Here is a 21,399-nt window from a genome sequence, read left to right on the forward strand (position 1 = left end):
AGAGCAAACAAACACCAACAAAATGTCACAATATTCCAGCACACCTGTGATAGTCTGACCGGTCCCCCATACAAACCCTAAACAATAGACCGGTCCACTCACACCAGCCAGTATGACTGACCTTTGCCTCCAGGCCGAACCATTGGTGGGGGTAAGTGAGACACAGAAGCAACGCACAATAAGTACAGAGTTGTTTACTTACACAACTTTGAATAATAGTGTGTATGTCAAAGCTGAGGGGAATGCTATGGAGAGACACAGGATCACTGCCATAACTAGATAACACAGCTGCTATCAGAGTAGCTGCCAGCCTGGGTGATGCAGTTAGCTGTGTGAGAACAGGTTAGAGTGGGAGACTTAGTAGGCAGCGTTTAGATGTCTGTATGGTCTAACTGGAGTTGACACCTCTACTCTCTTCACCACTACTTTCCCTCTAACATATCTTCTCCCTTTTACAGCCCTACTGCCTTTCTCTCAACTCTTCAAACATCTGCTGATGTTATCCTGTATCTGATTAGTAGTGAAAGTGTGGTTTTGGAGAGGGATAGTGTGGTTTTGAAGAGTGATAGTGTGGTTTTGGAGTGATAGTGTGGTTTTGCAAAGTGTTAGTGTGATTTTGGAGAGTGATAGTATGGTATTGAAGAGTGATAGTGTGGTTTTGAAGAGTGATAGTGGGGTTTTGAAGTGATAGTGTAGTTTTGAAGTGATAGTGTGGTTTTGAACAGCGATAGTGTGGTTTTGAACAACGATACTGTGGTTTTGGAGTGATAGTGTGGTTTTGGAGAGTGTTATTGTGATTTTGGAGAGTGATAGTGTGGTTTTGGAGAGTGATTGCAGAATCACGTAACTACTCTCAGAGTCCCAAATAACAAGTAATCTAGTGCAGTGTTTCTCAACCCTGCTCCTGGACGCCCACCTGCCCTGCATGTTTTAGATCTCTCCCTGCTCTCCCATACCTGATGTAGCTCTTGAAGGACTTGATAGTGAACTGATCATTTGAATCAGGTGTGACAGAGCAGGGAGAGATCTAAAACATGCAGGGCAGGGGGGCGCCCAGGAGCAGGGTTGAGAAACACTGATCTACTGCAACACTATACAGGGCTCTGGTCAGAAGTTGTGCATGAACTATGACTAGACTTGGACTGTCCCTTAACAGCCCTTCATTATAACACCAGCTAGATAATGACACACCTCTTCCCTTCATAACACCACCTAGATAATGACACACCTCTCCCCTTCATAACACCACCTAGATAATGACACACCTCTCCCATTCATAACACCACCTAGATAATGACACACCTCTCCCCTTCATAACACCACCTAGGTAATGACACACCTCTCCCAATTTTAACACCACCTAGATAATGACACACATCTCCCCTTCATAACACCACCTAGATAATGACACACCTCTCCCCTTCATAACACCACCTAGATAATGACACACCTCTCCCCTTCATAACACCACCTAGATAATGACACACCGCACCCCTTCATAACACCACCTAGATAATGACACACCTCTCCCCTTCATAACACCACCTAGATAATGACACACCTCTGCCCTTCATAACACCACCTAGATAATGACACACATCTCCCCTTCATAACACCACCTAGATAATGACACACCTCTCCCCTTCATAACACCACCTAGATAATGACACACCTCTCCCCTTCATAACATCACCTAGATAATGACACCTCTCCCATTCATAACACCACCTAGATAATGACACACCGCACCCCTTCATAACACCACCTAGATAATGACACACCTCTCCCCTTAATAACACCACCTAGGTAATGACACACCTCTCCCCTTAATAATAACACCTAGGTAATGACACACCTCTCCCCTTCATTATAACACCACCTAAATAATGACACACCTCTCCCCTTAATATCAACACCTAGATAATGACACACCTCTCCCCTTAATAATAACACCTAGGTAATGACACACCTCTCCCCTTAATAACACCACCTAGGTAATGACACACCTCTCCCCTTAATAATAACACCTAGGTAATGACACACCTCTCCCCTTAATAATAACACCTAGGTAATGACATGCCTCACCCCTTAATAATAACACCTAGGTAATGACACACCTCTCCCCTTAATAACACCACCTAGGTAATGACACACCTCTCCCCTTAATAATAACACCTAGGTAATGACACACCTCTCACCTTCATTATAACACCACCTAAATAATGACACACCTCTCCCCTTAATAACAACACCTAGATAATGACACACCTTTCCCCTTAATAACACCACCTAGGTAATGACACACCTCTCCCCTTAATAATAACACCTAGGTAATGACACACCTCTCCCCTTAATAATAACACCTAGGTAATGACATGCCTCACCCCTTAATAATAACACCTAGGTAATGACACACCTCTCCCCTTAATAACACCACCTAGGTAATGACACACCTCTCCCCTTAATAACACCACCTAGGTAATGACACACCTCTCCCCTTAATAATAACACCTAGGTAATGACATGCCTCTCCCCTTAATAATAACACCTAGGTAATGACACACCTCTCCCCTTAATAACACCACCTAGGTAATGACACACCATTCCCCTTAATAACACCACCTAGGTAATGACACACATCTCCCCTTCATTATAACACCATCTAGATAATGACACACCTCTCCCCTTAATAATAACACCTAGGTAATGACATGCCTCTCCCCTTAATAATAACACCTAGGTAATGACACACCTCTCCCCTTAATAACACCACCTAGGTAATGACACACCATTCCCCTTAATAACACCACCTAGGTAATGACACACATCTCCCCTTCATTATAACACCATCTAGATAATGACACACCTCTCCCCTTAATAATAACACCTAGGTAATGACACACCTCTCCCCTTTATAACACCCCCTAGATAATGACACACCTCTCTCCCTCTTTACAACACCACCTAGATAATGAAACTTCTCTCTCCTTCATAACAGCACCTTGATAATGACATACCTCTCCCCTCTCTTTCATAACACCACCTAGATAATGACACACCTGACTCTCTACTTCATAACACCACCTAGATAATGAAACCACTCTCCTTAATAACACCACCTAGATAATTAAACCACTCTCCTTCATAACACCACCTAGATAATGAAACTTCTCTCCTTCATAACACCACCTAGATAATGACAACTCTCCCCTTATTTTTAACACCACCTTGATAAATGAAACATCTCTCCACTTCGTTATCACACTAACTTGATAATGACACTTGTCTTTTTCTTTATAACACCACCCTGATAATGACACCTCTCCCCTTCATAACACCACCTTGATAATGACACTCCTGACTTTCTATTTCATAACACCACCTAGATAATGAAACCTCTCTTCTTCATAATACCAGCTAGATAATGAAACCACTCTCTTTAATAATACCACCAAGATAACGAAACCACTCTCCTTCATAATACCACCAATATAATGAAACCTCTCTCTTTCATAACATAACCTAGATAATGACACACCTGACTCTACTTCGTAACAAAACCTAGATAATGAAACCACTCCCCTTCAGAATACCACCTAGATAGTGAAACCTCTCTGCTTCATAACACCACCTACATAATGACACCTCTCTCCCCTTCTCTATAATACCACCTAGATAATGACAACTCTCCCCCATTTTTTTAACACCACCTTGATAATGACACCTCCCTCTTCTTTATAATGCCACCTAGATAATGATACATTTTTCTCCTTTATAACACTAGCTAGACAATGTCACCACTCTCTCTCTTTCTACATAACACCACCATGATAATTATATCTCTCTTTTATAACACCGCCTACATAATTACATCTCTTTTTCTTTTATAACACTACCTAGATAAAGACATATCTATCTTCCTTCTTACAACCCCCAGATAATGACACCTCTCTCTTCCTTTTAACATCATCTAGATAATCACATACCTCGTTCTCCTTTATAACACCACCCAGACAATAAAACACCACCTACATAATGACTGACACTTCTCCTTCACTGCAAAACCATTGAGATAACAGCACCTCTATCTCCTACATAACAGGACCTAGATGAAAACATCTCTTTAACATTCTTTATAAAACCAGCTAAATAATGACACCTCACTCTCCTTTATAACACCACCTAGATAATGACACCTCTGTCCTTCTTTTTAACATGATAACATCGCTCTCAATGAGAGAAAGGCAATGAAACCTTTCTCTTCTTCATAACACCACCTAGATAATGGCATCTATCTCTGCTTCTTTATAACACCACCTAGATAATGATACCTCTGTCTGTGCTTCTTTATAACACCACCTAGATAATGACACTTCTGTCCTTCTTTTTAACATGATAACATCGCTCTCAATGAGAGAAAGACAATGAAACCTCTCTCTTCTTCATAAAACCACCTAGATAATGTCATCTGTCTCTGCTTCTTTTAACACCACCTAGATAATGGCATCTGTCTCTGCCTCTTTATAACACCACCTATCTCTCTCGCTTCATCATCAATTAATACTAATTAATACTAATTAATACTCATTTTAACCACAACATTATGTTGCCATGACAACGACGGTGAGTCTAAAGTACGGTAGACAGCGCAGGCCTGTGGTTGGCAGGTGAGGGGAGAGGGGAGGGGCTGCAGCGGTGGTTAGGATGTAGGCGTGGTCTTGAGTCTTCAGTACGCGTGATTGGCCACGTAGAGAGACTGTCCCGCTGCTCCACTCTCTCCTGTAGACTCGTATTTCCCCTGGGCAGCCAGACCGTTGAGCTGAAGGTCATCAAATTAATAACAGAATGTAAACAGACAGCCAGACAGAACCCCTCCACCCACCTGGTACCAACCCCTCCACCCACCTGGTACCAAACCCTCCACCCACCTGGTACCAACCCCTCCACCCACCTGGTACCAAACCCTCCACCCACCTGGTACCAACCCCTCCACCCACCTGGTACCAAACCCTCCACCCACCTGGTACCAACCCCTCCACCCACCTGGTACCAAACCCTCCACCCACCTGGTACCAACCCCTCCACCCACCTGGTACCAAACCCTCCACCCACCTCGGCCCGTTTGATGAACTGCTCAGCAGCAGCCTTCTCGTTTTCTCTCTCTCCCCTCCAGGTGTTCAGCGCCGAGGCCTGGAGAGCCCGGCCGTAAGAGAAGGTGAGAGCCCAGGGCTTCCCCAGAGGACACAGGTTGATGGCATTCAGGTTAATACTGGCCTCCTCCTCTGATTGGCCACCTGACAGGAACGTGACACCTGGGGGAGGTGGACATGTCTCTGGTAGCAGTCCTTAGCTGTGGTACACTGGTCATTACATTACAGTGTTTAGTGTACGTGTGTGTGTACATGTGGGTGTGTGAGTGTGTTTAGTGTACGTGTGTGTGTACATGTGGGTGTGTGAGTGTGTTTAGTGTACGTGTGTGTGTACATGTGGGTGTGTGAGTGTGTTTAGTGTACGTTTGTGTGTGTACATGTGGGTGTATGAGTGTGTTTAGTGTACGTGTGTGTGTACATGTGGGTGTGTGAGTGTGTTTAGTGTACGTTTGTGTGTGTGTGTAGGGTGTGTGTGTGTGTGTGTGTGTGTGTGTAGGGTGTGTGTGTGTGTGTGTGTGTGTGTGTAGGGTGTGTGTGTGTGTGTGTGTGTGTGTACCTGTGACGGCAGGGGGCACGGTGCGGCGCAGGGCAGTGACAGTTGCCATGGCAATCTCCTCGCTAGTGTATTTCTTGGAGCAGGCGTGTCCAGGGGTCACCATGTTGGGTTTCAGCAAGGTTCCCTCCAGATACACGTGATGGTCAGAAAGGGCCTTATACACCGCAGCCAGGACCTACACAGACACACACACACCCCCAACACACACGCACACCCCCAACACACACGCACACCCCCAACACACACACACACATAGACCCAGTGGTTGTTGTATGGCTCTCTGAGCGAACACCCTCTCAGCGCCCCATCCATATTAATATAACAATATACACAAAAATAAGACTCATAAATATCAAAACAAAGTAAAGACAAATAGAAACAAATAATACAACATGAATATAATACAAATAAAAAAGATAATTAAATTCTAATACCACCAACAAATTCCTAACATATTGAATACTCATCATTATGCACAATTTATGAAACTTTCAGAAAAGAAACTTAACAAACCATACAACCTCCTTCGCTAATTCTAGGCATAAGACACCCAAAATGAGTCAATATATCACAAAATATACAAAATATCAGCATAATATAGACGTCTTCTAAGTTAGCCTACAGCATTGGAAATTCCCCTTACTGAGCTCAGGACCTAGTCAATACAATCACAGAAAGCCTTTATGATGTCACTCAAAGAAAGTTAACCAAGTCAATAATGTGCTAGTTAGGTTGTATCGTTTTGCTGCAGGCTACACACATTATCATGATGAAACTGTGTGAAACCCCTAGCACTGCCAACCAAGTGTCAATACATTACCCATCCCCTAGCACTGCCAACCAAGAGTCAATACATTACCCATCCCCTAGCACTGCCAACCAAGAGTCAATACATTACCCATCCCCTAGCACTGTCAACCAAGAGTCAATACATTACCCATCCCCTAGCACTGTCAACCAAGAGTCAATACATTACCCATCCCCTAGCACTGCCAACCAAGAGTCAATACATTACCCATCCCCTAGCACTGTCAACCAAGAGTCAATACATTACCCATCCCCTAGCACTGCCAACCAAGAGTCAATACATTAACACATCCCCTAGCACTGCCAACCAAGAGTCAATACATTACCCATCCCCTAGCACTGCCAACCAAGAGTCAATACATTAACACATCCCCTAGCACTGCCAACCAAGAGTCAATACATTACCCATCCCCTAGCACTGTCAACCAAGAGTCAAGACTAAACCAATTAAATGCGGGGGAGTGCAGACTGATTTTAGTTTATTCTTTTCACACATGCATCAGTATGTTTGTGAAACTATATATTGCAGTATTATCAATGAATTGTGGTTTAGTCTGTACTATTTTGTAGTGTGACTGATTTTACTAATTGCATTAGTACTGTACAAAGATAGAAGTAGGGTCAGTTCTCCTTCCCCACTAAGTTCTCTTTATACACTATAAATCAAATTTGATATGAGGAATGGATTTTCAAAATTTTCCCAGTCTCCTCCCGTTTTAAACTTTAGGAAGACATGAGGTCCTGGTCCACATCTGCGGAGTACCTGGTTTGGGGGGCCTGTTGCTGTCCCTGTCCAAAGTCCTCCTGGTTGTGTTGCAGATCAAGATGATACCTGGTTTCAGCTGCCACTGTGCTGACACCTCCCCTCCCCTGTGTTGTCTCTGTCCTTGTCCATCTGGTCATGCTTCTGACCGGGTCTAAATTCAAATTTAGCCCACATGCATTTATTAATTGTTCCGATTGGACTCTTAATATTTCATCCGGCACAGCCAGAAGAGGACTGGTCAACCCTCTGAGCCTGGGTCCTCTCTAGGTTTCTTCTTAAATTTCGGCCTTCTAAGGGAGTTTTTCCTAGCCACTGAAATTCAACACTACTGTTGTTTGCTCTTTGGGGTTTAAGGCCGGGTGTTTTTGGAAAAGCACTTTGTGACTGCTGATGTAAAAAGGGCTTTATAAATACATTTGATTGATTGATAAAGTACGCTATTTGATTGATTCCCCCGCTCCCCCTGCCTCAGGCTTCCAGTAGGGAGACCTACCCATCTCCCCCTACCTCAGGCTTCCAGTAGGGAGACCTACCCATCTCCCCCTACCTCAGGCTTCCAGTAGGGAGACCTACCCATCTCCCCCTACCTCAGGCTTCCAGTAGGGAGACCTACCCATCTCCCCCTACCTCAGGCTTCCAGTAGGGAGACCTACCCATCTCCCCCTACCTCAGGCTTCCAGTGGGGAGACCTACCCATCTCCCCCTACCTCAGGCTTCCAGTGGGGAGACCAACCCATCTCCCCCTACCTCAGGCTTCCATTAGGGAGATCTACCCATCTCCCCCTACCTCAGGCTTCCAGTGGGGAGACCTACCCATCTCCCCCTACCTCAGGCTTCCAGTGGGGAGACCTACCCATCTCCCCCTACCTCAGGCTTCCAGTGGGGAGACCTACCCATCTCCCCCTACCTCAGGCTTCCAGTGGGGAGACCTACCCATCTCCCCCTACCTCAGGCTTCAAGTGGGGAGACCTTCCCATCTCGTACTTTTGAGTGGCAGACCTTCCCAGGCAGTGATCTGCCTAGCTCACAATCCAGAATCAAGGCACCTACTGACCCCTAGTCACGCAGGGTGACATGATATCATTTACACGACATGCAAATGAGCAATAGAAAACCGATAACGCAAATATCACCATTCCAATTTTCTTTGTGTGGGCATCTCGTGCCGCCCCCATGCAAGATGCTGCCCTGGGCTGCTACCCATGTCGCCCATACCTAAACCCGAAGCTGCACACACACATGTACCATGTATTCCATTTTACTTCGCGTTGCAAAACAAATTGCCCCTAGGAGATAATAAAGTCTCTGCTCTGCTCTAGTTGAGTCACTGTTAGGGTGGTCAGGTTGGGTCAGTGTTGCCAGGTTGGGTCAGTGTTAGGGTTGCCTGGTTGAGTCACTGTTAGGGTGGTCAGGTTGGGTCAGTGTTGCCAGGTTGGGTCAGTGTTAGGGTTGCCTGGTTGAGTCACTGTTAGGGTGGTCAGGTTGGGTCAGTGTTTCCAGGTTGGGTCAGTGTTAGGGTTGCCTGGTTGAGTCACTGTTAGGGTGGTCAGGTTGGGTCAGTGTTGCCAGGTTGGGTCAGTGTTAGGGTTGCCTGGTTGAGTCACTGTTAGGGTGGTCAGGTTGGGTCAGTGTTTCCAGGTTGGGTCAGTGTTAGGGTTGCCTGGTTGAGTCACTGTTAGGGTGGTCAGGTTGGGTCAGTGTTGCCAGGTTGGGTCAGTGTTAGGGTTGCCTGGTTGAGTCACTGTTAGGGTGGTCAGGTTGGGTCAGTGTTGCCAGGTTGGGTCAGTGTTAGGGTTGCCTGGTTGAGTCACTGTTAGGGTGGTCAGGTTGGGTCAGTGTTGCCAGGTTGGGTCAGTGTTAGGGTTGCCTGGTTGAGTCACTGTTAGGGTGGTCAGGTTGGGTCAGTGTTGCCAGGTTGGGTCAGTGTTAGGGTTGCCTGGTTGAGTCACTGTTAGGGTGGTCAGGTTGGGTCAGTGTTGCCAGGTTGGGTCAGTGTTAGGGTTGCCTGGTTGAGTCACTGTTAGGGTGGTCAGGTTGGGTCAGTGTTGCCAGGTTGGGTCAGTGTTAGGGTTGCCTGGTTGAGTCACTGTTAAGGTGGTCAGGTTGAGTCAGTGTCAGGGTTTAGATAGTGTCAGGGTTGGCAGGTTGGGTCTGTGTTAGGGTTGCCAGGTTGGGTCAGTGTTGGGGTTACCAGGTTGGGGCAGTGTCAGGTATTAGATAGTGTCAGGGTTTGCAGGTTGGGTCAGTGTTGGGGTTTCTCTGGTTGAGTCAGTGTTAGGGTTGCCAGATTAGGTCTGTGTAAGGGTTTAGATAGTGTCAGGGTTTGCAGGTTGGGTCAGTTATAAGGTTTCCAGGTTGGGTCAGTGTTAGGGTTGCCAGGTTGGGACAGTACCTTCTCAGTGACGTACTGACAGCGCTTCAGGTCATGGTCTCCATCAGGAAGGATCTCGGGCTCTACAATAGGAACGATGCCGTTCTGAAAAGCACACACACACACAGTGTTACACACACCCACACAGTGTTACACACACCCACTCCTGAACACTCGCACTCACCCATTCCCACACACCCTCACACAGTTCCACTCACACCCACATCCACCCACATCCACTCTCAACCACACTTCCACCCACATCCCCTCCCACCGACCCACACCCACCCACAATCCCACCTACCCACCCCCACCCCCACCTACCCACCCACACACACTCCCACCTACCCACCCACATCCCCACCCACACACACTCCCACCTACCCACCCACCCACATCCCCTCCCACCCACCCACACCCCCACCTACCCACCCACACACACTCCCTACCTGTTGGCAGATGCTAGCATAGCGTGCCAGCACATTGGCATTCTCCATGATGGCCAGTTCGGACGGCGTGTGCTCGCTGATCTTCAAGACGCTCCGCCACTTAGCAAAGTCTGCTCCGTCCGCCTTATACTGAGCACAGCGCTCCGCCAGACCATCCAGACCTACACACACAGGTTCCATTAGGGTGAGCACCAGTGTTACTCTGTGTGTGTGTGTTATCCTGTGTGTGTGTTGCCCTGTGTGGTGTTACTCTGTGTGTGTTATCTTCTGTGTGTGTTACCCTGTGTGATGTTACTCTGTGTGTGTTACTCTGTGTGTGTTACCCTGTGTGGTGTTACTCTGTGTGTGTGTTATCCTGTGTGTGTGTTGCCCTGTGTGGTGTTACTCTGTGTGTGTGTTATCCTGTGTGTGTGTTGCCCTGTGTGGTGTTACTCTGTGTGTGTTATCTTCTGTGAGTGTTACCCTGTGTGATGTTACTCTGTGTGTGTTACCCTGTGTGGTGTTACTCTTTGTGTGTTATCTTCTGTGTGTGTTACCCTGTGTGGTGTTACTCTTTGTGTGTTATCTTCTGTGTGTGTTACCCTATGTGGCGTTACTCTGTGTGTGTTACCCTGTGTGGTGTTACTCTTTGTGTGTTATCTTCTGTGTGTGTTACCCTGTGTGGTGTTACTCTTTGTGTGTTATCTTCTGTGTGTGTTACCCTGTGTGGTGTTACTCTGTGTGTGTTACCCTGTGTGGTGGTCTCTCCATCTGTTCCTGCCAGAGGCACAACACCTTTATCTACCTAAAGACACAGAGACAGACAGGCAAATAGACAGACAGGCAAAGAGACCGACAGGCAGAGAGACAGGCAGGCAGAGAGACAGACAGGCAGAGAGAGAGACAAGCAGGCAGAGAGACAGGCAGAGACATGTCATCAGTTACACATGTCATTCACATGTTAATACAGTATATGTTGTGTGTGTTTGTGTACAGGTAGATGTAGATGTGTGGGTGTGTGTTTAGGTGGGTGTGTGTGTAGGTGTAGATGTGTGTGTGTATGTGTAGATGTGTGGGTGTTGGTGTAGATGTGTGGGTGTGTGTTTAGGTGGGTGTGTGTGTAGGTGTAGATGTGTGGGTGTGTGTTTAGGTGGGTGTGTGTGTAGGTGTAGATGTGTGGGTGTTGGTGTAGATGTGTGGGTGTTGGTGTAGATGTGTGGGTGTGTGTTTAGGTGGGTGTGTGTGTAGGTGTAGATGTGTGGGTGTTGGTATAGATGTGTGGGTGTTGGTGTAGATGTGTGGGTGTGTGTTTAGGTGGGTGTGTGTGTAGGTGTAGATGTGTGGGTGTAGGTGTAGATGTGTGGGTGTTGGTGTAGATGTGTGGGTGTGTGTTTAGGTGGGTGTGTGTGTAGGTGTAGATGTGTGGGTGTTGGTGTAGATGTGTGGGTGTAGGTGTAGATGTGTGGGTGTAGGTGTAGATGTGTGGGTGTTGGTGTAGATGTGTGGGTGTAGGTGTGGATGTGTTTGTAGGTGGGTGTGTGTGTATTTAGGTGGGTGTGGGTGTGAATGTGTGTCTAGGTGGGTGTGTGTGTTGGTGGGTGTGTGTGGACTGGTAGATGTGTGTGTAGGTGGGCGGGTGTGTGGGTGTGTGTGTAGGTGGGTGGGTGTGTGTGGGTGTGTAGATGTGTGGGTGTAGGTCTGGATGTGTGTGTAGGTGGGTTGGTGTGGGTGTGTGTGGTGTGTAGATGTGTGTGTCGTTGTGTAGATGTGTGTGTAGGTGGGTGGGTGTGTGGGTGTGTGTGTAGGTGGGTGTGTGTGGATGTGTAGATGTGGATGTGTAGATGTGTAGGTGTGGATGTGTGAGTAGGTGGGACCGTTGCTGTTCCTGTCCTTGTCCACCTGGTCATACTTCTGACCTAGTCTAAAATCAAATATACTCTGGATTTAGCCAAGAGAAATGTATTTATTATTCCAATTGGACTCTTAATATCTCACCCGGCACAGCCAGAAGAGGACTGGTCACCCCTCTGAGCCTGGGTCCTCTCTAGGTTTCTTCCTAAAATTCGACCTTCTTAGGGAGTTTTTCCTAGCCACTGAAATTCAACACTACTGTTGTTTGCTCCTTGGGGTTTAAGGCCGGGTGTCTCTGTAAAGCACTTTGTGACAACTGCTGTTGAAAAAGCGCTTTATAAATACATTTTGATTGATTTGATTGATAGGTGGGTGTGTGTGGATGTGTAGATGTGGATGTGTAGATGTGTAGGTGTGGATGTGTGAGTAGGTGGGTGTGTGTGGATGTGTAGATGTGTAGGTGTGGATGTGTGAGTAGGTGGGTGTGTGTGGATGTGTAGATGTGGATGTGTAGATGTGTAGGTGTGGATGTGTGAGTAGGTGGGTGGGTGTGGATGTGTAGATGTGGATGTGTAGATGTGTAGGTGTGGATGTGTGAGTAGGTGGGTGGGTGTGGATGTGTAGATGTGGATGTGTAGATCTGTAGGTGTGGATGTGTGAGTAGGTGGGAGGGTGTGGATGTGTAGATGTGGATGTGTAGATGTGTAGGTGGGTGTGTGTGGGTAGGTGGGTGTGTAGATGTGTGTGTGTGTGTGTGTGTAGGTGGGTGTGTGTGGGTGTGTAGGTGGGTGGGTGTGTGTGTAGGTAGGTGTGTGTGGATGTGTAGATGTGGATGTGTAGATGTGTAGGTGTGGATGTGTGAGTAGGTGGGTGTGTGTGGATGTGTAGATGTGGATGTGTAGATGTGTAGGTGTGGATGTGTGAGTAGGTGGGTGGGTGTGGATGTGTAGATGTGGATGTGTAGATCTGTAGGTGTGGATGTGTGAGTAGGTGGGTGGGTGTGGATGTGTAGATGTGGATGTGTAGATGTGTAGGTGGGTGTGTGTGGGTAGGTGGGTGTGTGTGTGTAGGTGGGTGTGTGTGGGTGTGTAGGTGGGTGGGTGTGTGTGTAGGTAGGTGTGTGTGGATGTGTTGATGTGTGTGTGTGGGTAGGTGGGTGTGTGTGGGTGTGTAGATGTGTGTGTGTAGGTGGGTGTGTGTGGATGTGTAGATGTGTGTGTGTGTAGTTGTGGATGTGAGTATAGGTGCCTACTTTTATTCCCACTACGATCCCCCGGTCCTTGATAAGCTGGGCAAAGTTAGTCCCATCGTCAGTGCTTTGGTAGAGCGTCTCGTGGAAGAAGATCACACCTCCAATGCAGGCATCCATCCTCTCATCCGCCGTGAACAACAGCTGGCGGTACAGACGGCGGTTCTCCTCTGTGTTGTCCACACCGATGGCACTCAGTCGCTTCCCCATGCTTCCTGGTGGGAGACCCACAAGACACCAAGCCAAAAACACAGGAAGCACTAGGTTAAACAAAAGGAGATAACGGTAAACCAACATATTTTCTAGTTTAACTACATCCGCGACTGGACAGACATGCATTTCAATGCCATTTCGCTTAAAGTTGGGACCTGTAATTGATCATGAATTAAAGTTACAAATCATTCCTTCAATAATGCAGTAGCTCATATCCATACAATGGTGATTTTAATGACAACGCAGTCCCAAATGATAATTGACTCAGTGATCAAATTATCATCTACTCTATGTTTAAATTATCATGTACTATGTAATGAAATTACAACCCTGTTTCCAAAAACATGGGAAGCTTTGTAAAATGCAAAGAAAAATAGAATGCAATGATGTGCATGTTATTTAAGCTATATATTTAATTGAAAATAGTACAAAGACAACGTCAAATGTTAAAACTGAGAAATGGTTTTGTTTCTTGAAAAATATATGCCCACTTTGAATTAGATTTTTTAATGTTTCAAAAAAGCTGGGACAGAGGCAAACAAAAGACTGGAAAAGTTTTGTAATGCAAAAACAAATGCTAAAAAACTGAACCTTGTGGAACATTACATAACTAATTAGGTCAATTGGCAACAGGTCAGTAACATGATTGGGTATTGAAAGATCATTCCGGAGAGGATGGGACTGTCAGAAGTGAGGATGGGGAGGGGTTCACCACTCTGTGATAGACTGTGCAGGCAAATAGTGCCACAATTTAAGAATAACATTTCTCAATGTAAATTTGCAAAGATCTCACTATCTACGGTACATAATATCATTAAAATATTCAGAGAAATGGAGAAATCTCTGTACACAAGGGACAAGGCCAAAAACCAATTTTGGATAGTCGTGATCTTTGGGCCCTCAGGCTGCACTGCATGGGCTGAATGGGCTCAGAAACACATCCAAAAATCACTGAATGGGCTCAATAACACATCCAAAAACCATTTGTCTGTGAGCACAGTAAGTGGCTGCATCCACAAATGTAAGTTAAAACTCTACAATGCAAAGGAGGAACTATATTTGAACAAGATCCAGAAATGCCGCTGCCTTCTCTGGACCTGAGCTCATTTAAGATGGACTGAGGTGAAGTGGAAAACTCCTGTGATCTGACTAATTAAAATTTGAAATAATTTTTGGGAATCATGGATGTTCTCCGGACTCAAGAGGAGAGGGAACCTCCGGCTTATTATCAGCGCACAGTTCAAAAGCCAGCATCCGTGATGGTATGGGGGTGCATTAGTGCACATGGTATGGTTGACTTGCACATCTGTGAAGGAACCATTAATGCTGAACAATATATACAAGTTTTGGAGCAACATATGCTGCCATCCAGACTACATCTTTTTCAGGGAAGGCCTTGCTTATTTCAGCAAGACAATGCCAAACCACATTCTGCACGTATAACAACCGCATGGCTCTGTAGTAGAAGAGTCCAGGTGCTAAACTGGCCTGCCTGCAATCCAGACCTGTCACCCATTGAAAACATTTGGTCTCCTCAATTTCCAAACGCTTACAGAGTGTTGTTAAAAGAAGAGGTGATGCAACAGTTTTTGAAACGTGTTGCTGGCATAAAATTCAAAATGGACATGTATTTTTCCAAAAACAATAACATTTCAACATTTGATATGTTGTCTTTGTTCTATTTTCACTTCAATGTGGGTATAAATGATTTTTACATCATTGCATTCTGTTTTTATTAGCATTTTATGCAGCATCCCAACTTTTTTGGAAACAGGGTTGTATGATACACTCTGTTATCAAAATATGTTTGAATCAGTGATTCAATAATCATCAATGCTGTCATCACATTATCAACTCTGTTTATCATGGAATTTGTTATCAAATTATAATCCACTCAATTATCAAATTATCACTGACTCTAGTATCACATTATAATCAACTCAGTGATCACACAGCCAATTACTGACCAGTGGACTCATCTGCTGCCAGGATTCCTTTCCCTGGAGTTGTGATCCTCTCTGCTATCTCCTGAAGCTCCTTCTTCTGCTCTGTAGTCAGAGCTGGGTACTGATGAGGCATCCTAATGAAGAGAGAGACAGACAAGAAGAGAGACAGAGAGAGACAAAGAGAATGGAGAAATAATGTTACATAGAATCTGTTTAGCTCAACTGTCAAAGTAAAGAAATTCTGACTTCTGGCAGAGAAAATATATGGTCAGGAATCGCCCTGACACACATGCACACTCGCGCGCATACACACACACACACACACACACACACACACAAACACACACACAATACTGCTCAACCGTTATTAAACAGGTTACGTAACCATGACTACTGCTTACTTTGCCTAAACAAAACTTTTAGAGAGGGAGAGAGAGGGGGAGAGAGAGGGAGAGAGAGAGGGAGAGAGAGAGAGAGAGAGGGAGAGAGAGATAGAAAGTGAAAAATAGAAAGGGAGGGAGAAAGCTAGAAATAGAGCTAGAGAGAGGGAGAGTTGTTACATAACGTTCCTTGTGTTCTGCTGTCAGACATCATCAGATCTGAGCACACAATAATCATTAAACACCACACACACTAACACACACACTAGCATACACACTAACACACACACTAACACACACACTAACACACACACTAGCATACACCAAACACTGTACTTCTGCAGCTTTTTGGCCTGTAGATGTGACCCAGGTTAACTTCACTACACTAGGTTAACTTTGAAAACATTAATACAATCAACAGCAATGACAGTTATTTTTTTATTATTATTACATTCTTTATCCATAATTGCTGGATATTACCATCCACACAGCTTGGAAATTTCCATTCCAAAACACTGCCTAAATTACCATCTTTCTGTCACTCTTCAGGCCATCAGTGTGTCCAGATAAAGACAGTATTATAGAGACAGGAGCGAATTGTCTCTGCTAATCCTCACATTACTGACAGATAACACACTCTCACCAACACACAAGCTGAACACAGCTCACTGAAGTGGTCAGACGGACTGGGGGCTTGGCTGGCTTTAATAACATCTATAATACAGATCACCTGTGTGAATGTTTGTGTCTTTCTTTTCCAACAAGATACTCAATTGAATGTTAGAGCCACTCAAGTCACATCCGGCTAAAAACTCTGTTCAGAAGAAAAGTCCCACCTAGTAAAGCATTCATTGTTTCAGAAGACAAATCAAGAAGAACAACTGATTAAAACAGAGAGCAGTGGATCCCCACTACAAGCAACCTACAGCCCACCAGAACACCATTCAGACTGAGACTGTGATTGGTGGGGATCTGTCTGTGAGGTCCCTCTACACAAAGTGAGATCACCTTCAGAGAACAGTGTGTTTTTTGCTGTATTCTAGTATTGTGATATTGGACCTGTGTACTTTACTGATGCAACATGGGCGGTCAAACAGCATAACCATGATATATTCACTGCAAACAGGACAGTTAAGGAGAGGAGAAAGGTCTATATGCTGACAACAGCGCTGACTTTAGGGCCTTGTGTGAGACATGGATTATCACAGAAAACACTTCAACAAGGCTGAGTTCCTGGACTTCTGGCCCCTGACTGAGACATGGATTACCACAGAAAACACTTCAAAAAGGCTGAGTTCCTGGACTTGTGGCCCCTGACTGAGTCATGGATTACCCCAGAAAATACTGCTACTCTGGCTGCTCTCTCTTCATGTAACTATGTGTACTTCCCACAGCTACTGAAGTCTGAAAACGTCTCACTGAGTGTATATAGGAGTGGAATGAGAAGTGATGTAAAAAGTCTGGTTCTGTAGGTCTTTCCAGCTCCAAACAGAATCAAACAAAAAATATTGTTGTAGTCTCATTGGCTGTTAGACCAGTAGTTCCAAACTAGGGTTACTAGAAAAAGGTTGGGAACTACCGACATTGTGCTGGAAGGCAGGGACATAGACCTCTGTAGATTTGTACTGGGATACAGTGACATAACCCACTGTACAGTTGTACTGGAAGGCAGTGACATAGACCTCTGTAGAGTTGTACTAGGATGCAGTGACATAAACCACTGGACAGTTGTACTAAAAGGAAGTGACATAGACCTTTGTAGAGTGGTTCTAGGATGCAGTGCCATAGATCACTGTACAGTTATACTGGAAAGCAGGGACATAGACCTCTGTACAGTTGTAATGGGACACAGTGACAGATCTTTGTACAGTTGTACTGGAAGGAAGTGACATAGACCTCTGTAGAGTTGTACTAGGATGCAGTGACATCGACCTCTGTAGATTTGTTCTGGAATGCAGTACCATAGATCACTGTACAGTTATACTGGAAAGCAGGGACATAGACCTCTGTACAGTTGTAATGGGATGCAGTGACAGACCATTGTACAGTTGTACTGAAAGGCAGTGACATAGACCTCTGTAGAGTTGTACTAGGATGCAGTGACATAAACCACTGGACAGTTGTACTAGAAGGAAGTGACATAGACCTCTGTAGAGTTGTACTAGGATACAGTGACATAGACCTCTGTAGAGTTGTACTAGGATGCAGTGACATAAACCACTGGACAGTTGTACTAAAAGGAAGTGACATAGACCTTTGTAGAGTTGTTCTAGGATGCAGTGCCATAGATCACTGTACAGTTATACTGGAAAGCAGTGACATAGACCTCTGTACAGTTGTAATGGGATGCAGTGACAGATCTTTGTACAGTTGTACTGGAAGGAAGTGACATAGACCTCTGTAGAGTTGTACTAGGATGCAGTGACATCGACCTCTGTAGAGTTGTTCTGGAATGCAGTACCATAGATCACTGTACAGTTATACTGGAAAGCAGGGACATAGACCTCTGTACAGTTGTAATGGGATGCAGTGACAGACCATTGTACAGTTGTACTGGAAGGAAGTGACATAGACTTCTGCAGAGTTGTTCTGGGATGCAGTGCCATAGATCACTGTACATTTATACTCGAAAGCAGGGACATAGACCTCTGTACAGTTGTAATTGAATGCAGTGACAGATCATTGTACAGTTGTACTGGAAGGAAGTGACATAGACCTCTGTAGAGTTGTACTGGAAGGAAGTGACATAGACCTCTGTAGAGTTGTACTGGGATGCAGTGACATAGATCACTGTACAGTAATACTCGAAAGCAGGGACATAGACCTCTGTACAGTTGTATTGGGATGCTGTGACAGATCATTGTACAGTTGTACTGGAAGGAAGTGACATAGACCTCTGTAGAGTTGTACTGGGATGCAGTACCATAGATCACTGTTCAGTTATACTGGAAAGTAGGGACATTGACCTCTGTACAGTTGTATTGGGACGCAGTGACAGATCATTGCACAGTTGTACTGGAAGGAAGTGACATAGACCTCTGTAGAGTTGTACTGGGATGCAGTGACATAGACCTCTGTAGAGTTGTTCTGGGATGCAGTGCCATAGATCACTGTACAGTTATACTGGAAAGCAGGGACATAGACCTCTGTACAGTTGTATTGGTATGCAGTGACAGACCATTGTACAGTTGTACTGAAATGAAGTGACATAGACCTCTGTAGAGTTGTACTGGGATGCAGTGACATAGACCTTTGTTGATTTGTATTGGGATGCAGTGACACAGACATCTGTAGATGCGTACTGGAAGGCAGTGACATAAACCATGCATAACTCTGGCGCCTATACCAGGTTGTGTGTGTGTAGTCACAGCAGGAGGCAGGGTTTCTATTTTGAGCTCTTACAACCCTTCATGTTGGACAGAAAACAAATGTTAAGAGGATCACCCAGGTCGCCACACGTGCACGCCACAATCTGTGCACTCCCCAAATCCATACTCATCTCCTGTTCACCTTCTCAACAGGCTCTGGTTGTGTCCTGTAAAGCCTTACTGTGGTGTTATCAGCCATGTAGGCCCACCAAAAATGCCTAGTCATGCAGGATACCGCCCAGCAGTGTAGATTTGCATAGCAATGCCATGCCCCTAGTCATCATGAATTAAGCTCCATAATGGTCACAGCACTGCAGAGAGGTGAACAGAGGAGAAGGAAAAAGAGGAGAGACAACTACGTGTTCTGGAGTAGATCTCATTTCACCATCACCCTATCATGACGGAGATACCTAACAACACATCCAATCAGCTAAATAACGTTAACCAATTCAGTATCGGACTGTGCTCTTCTGCCCTGATTTCAGCAAACATCGTTAATCAAATCAAAAGTGGAAGAGTGTGCTATACACCTATTGAGTCATAAACAGTGTTCAGGTGTCGTTATCAACCGTCTCCGTGCTAGCTAGCAACCATTCTCCTTTCTCTATTTTCTGATGTAGTAGCCAGGAGTAAATATGCGCAGATTACCTAGACTTTGGGATCTGTATTGCAGTTTAAACAATTGTTTATGGGAAAATGCATTGAAAGTAACCTTTTACCTTATAGACCTTACATTGTTTGGGCGATCTTTTTTTTTGTACTACGCAAATCTGATAAATCTGTCGGCAACAGGTCTGCAAGAGGCTTACAACTCCATCGTCATTATCTAGCTAGACTGCTGTCCCTAACGTCGCCTGCCTCTGTCTGCCTCCCTGTTCATTCACCTCCCACTGCGAAGTGGGCAATAACCTGCCTCAGCTACAGAAAGCCCTATTGTAATCAAGTTTACCACTATATAATACACATATTAATGTTCACAAACACCGACAAAGACAATTGCATTTGCCAAAATAAAAAACAATCTAATTACTGTATCTCCAGTTAGCGGTCTTGTCCGCAAAGGCTTTTGACATAGTTGGTTCAGCAGACTACGCAATAACTAATATGTAATACAATAACAAAATGACATGAAAACTATAATACAACAAAATGTTATGTTCTAGAACTTACAATTATCACAAGCATGACAGTGTCTCACCTGACAACAGGTAGTTCGATAAAAACGTTTTCGGTGTTCTGTGTTGACAGGACAGACGGATGCAGCGCAGAGAAGAGGTCCGCAGAACAGTGCTGCAGCACAACGTGACCCCCGCACTAAACTCTCAATCCAGGGGCGGGGCCAGGCGGAACAACCAGGACGCATGCGCAGGCGGTGATGGGGAGACTTTCCAGCATCACGACTGAGTGCGTATTTGTCAGGTGTGGCCAGCCTGGCTCTTGCCATAAGGCGTTTTGTGAGATTATTGACTGCCAGAGAGATGGGCACCTGCATCAAATGCCTATCTACAACCACCTAACCATCCCCCTATGAAAGAGATTCTTAATGATTCACCATCCCACTCTGTTCTACCGTCCTCCCTTTCCCACTCTCCACATCACACAATCCTCCTTCCATCCTCTACTCCCAAATCTCTCCAAATGTATACATTCTTTTTGTATACATGCCTGCCTGTATGTCTGTCTCCATTTCTTTCTCATATCACGATTCAATTTAATGTAAAGGGTTTTATTGGCATAAGAAACATTTGTTAACAGTACCAATGTGACTACAAAATAAACAACACATAATAACCCAAGTGAAAATCTAAATTAAAATCTAAATGAATAAAAAATTACACTGTTTTTGTATCCCTCTGAATTCCCCTTCCTCATGTCAGCAGGTCACACATCGGGCCATGGTAATTTGACCTAACAATATATTTATCAAGAGGTTAAGAAGTGCAGCTCAGTTTCCACCTAATTGTATGGTCAGTGTGACACAACATGTTTATTATTTCCATCTGAGATACTGGTAGTTACAAAATTACAGAGCAAAGCATCAAAGAAACCATCACAGGCAAGTGTTTAGAGGCCAGGGGTCAGTGTGGGTAAGAAATAAGGGCAGTCATGTATAAAACGCTCCAGTATGTAATCCTAATGATCCAGGTGTCCTAGGGTTTTAATGACAAGCTGGACAAATTACAGATTACACATTTTCTTGTTTTGACTTTGTATCCCACCACACTGACGAACAATGATTTAGAGGCAGACTGTCATGATCATTGTCAATGATTTAGAGGCAGACTGTCATCATCATTGTCAATGATTTAGAGGC

General features: G+C 45.0%; 1 protein-coding gene across 10 annotated transcripts; it reads right to left on the bottom strand.

Annotated features, from left to right (window-relative positions):
- Positions 1–600: 600 nt before the first annotated feature.
- aldocb (aldolase C, fructose-bisphosphate, b) lies at positions 601–20,413 on the bottom strand. 10 transcript variants are annotated; one of them, XR_004575953.1, is made up of 10 exons: positions 20,284–20,413; positions 15,359–15,471; positions 13,182–13,393; positions 10,829–10,883; positions 10,100–10,260; positions 9,672–9,755; positions 5,707–5,881; positions 5,113–5,312; positions 2,867–4,819; positions 601–1,855 (listed from the first exon to the last, which is right to left on the bottom strand). XR_004575953.1 is itself a non-coding variant. In XM_034293247.1 (9 exons), the coding sequence occupies exons 2-9, from the start codon at positions 15,468–15,470 to the stop codon at positions 4,727–4,729; spliced, it is 1,092 nt and encodes a 363-aa protein (XP_034149138.1). In that variant the 5' UTR covers position 15,471; positions 20,284–20,413; the 3' UTR covers positions 601–4,726. The 10 variants fall into 10 exon arrangements, 1 of the variants encoding a protein (XP_034149138.1); XR_004575949.1 differs by having other exon boundaries at positions 601–2,191; XR_004575952.1 differs by having other exon boundaries at positions 2,679–4,819.
- Positions 20,414–21,399: the final 986 nt, after the last annotated feature.

Source organism: Esox lucius, chromosome 7, assembly GCF_011004845.1.
Source record: "Esox lucius isolate fEsoLuc1 chromosome 7, fEsoLuc1.pri, whole genome shotgun sequence".
Lineage (NCBI taxonomy): Eukaryota > Metazoa > Chordata > Actinopteri > Esociformes > Esocidae > Esox > Esox lucius.

Bases quoted from the DNA above. Each gene is read 5' to 3' on its own strand.
- aldocb (XM_034293247.1), bottom strand. From the start codon at position 15,470: ATGCCTCATCAGTACCCAGCTCTGACTACAGAGCAGAAGAAGGAGCTT. The intron at 13,394-15,358 runs GTCAGTAATTGG...GTCTCCCACCAG, and splicing joins GGCAGCAGATGAGTCCACTG to GAAGCATGGGGAAGCGACTG. The intron at 5,882-9,671 runs GTACTGTCCCAA...GTGTCTGTGTAG, and splicing joins GTCAGTACGTCACTGAGAAG to GTCCTGGCTGCGGTGTATAA.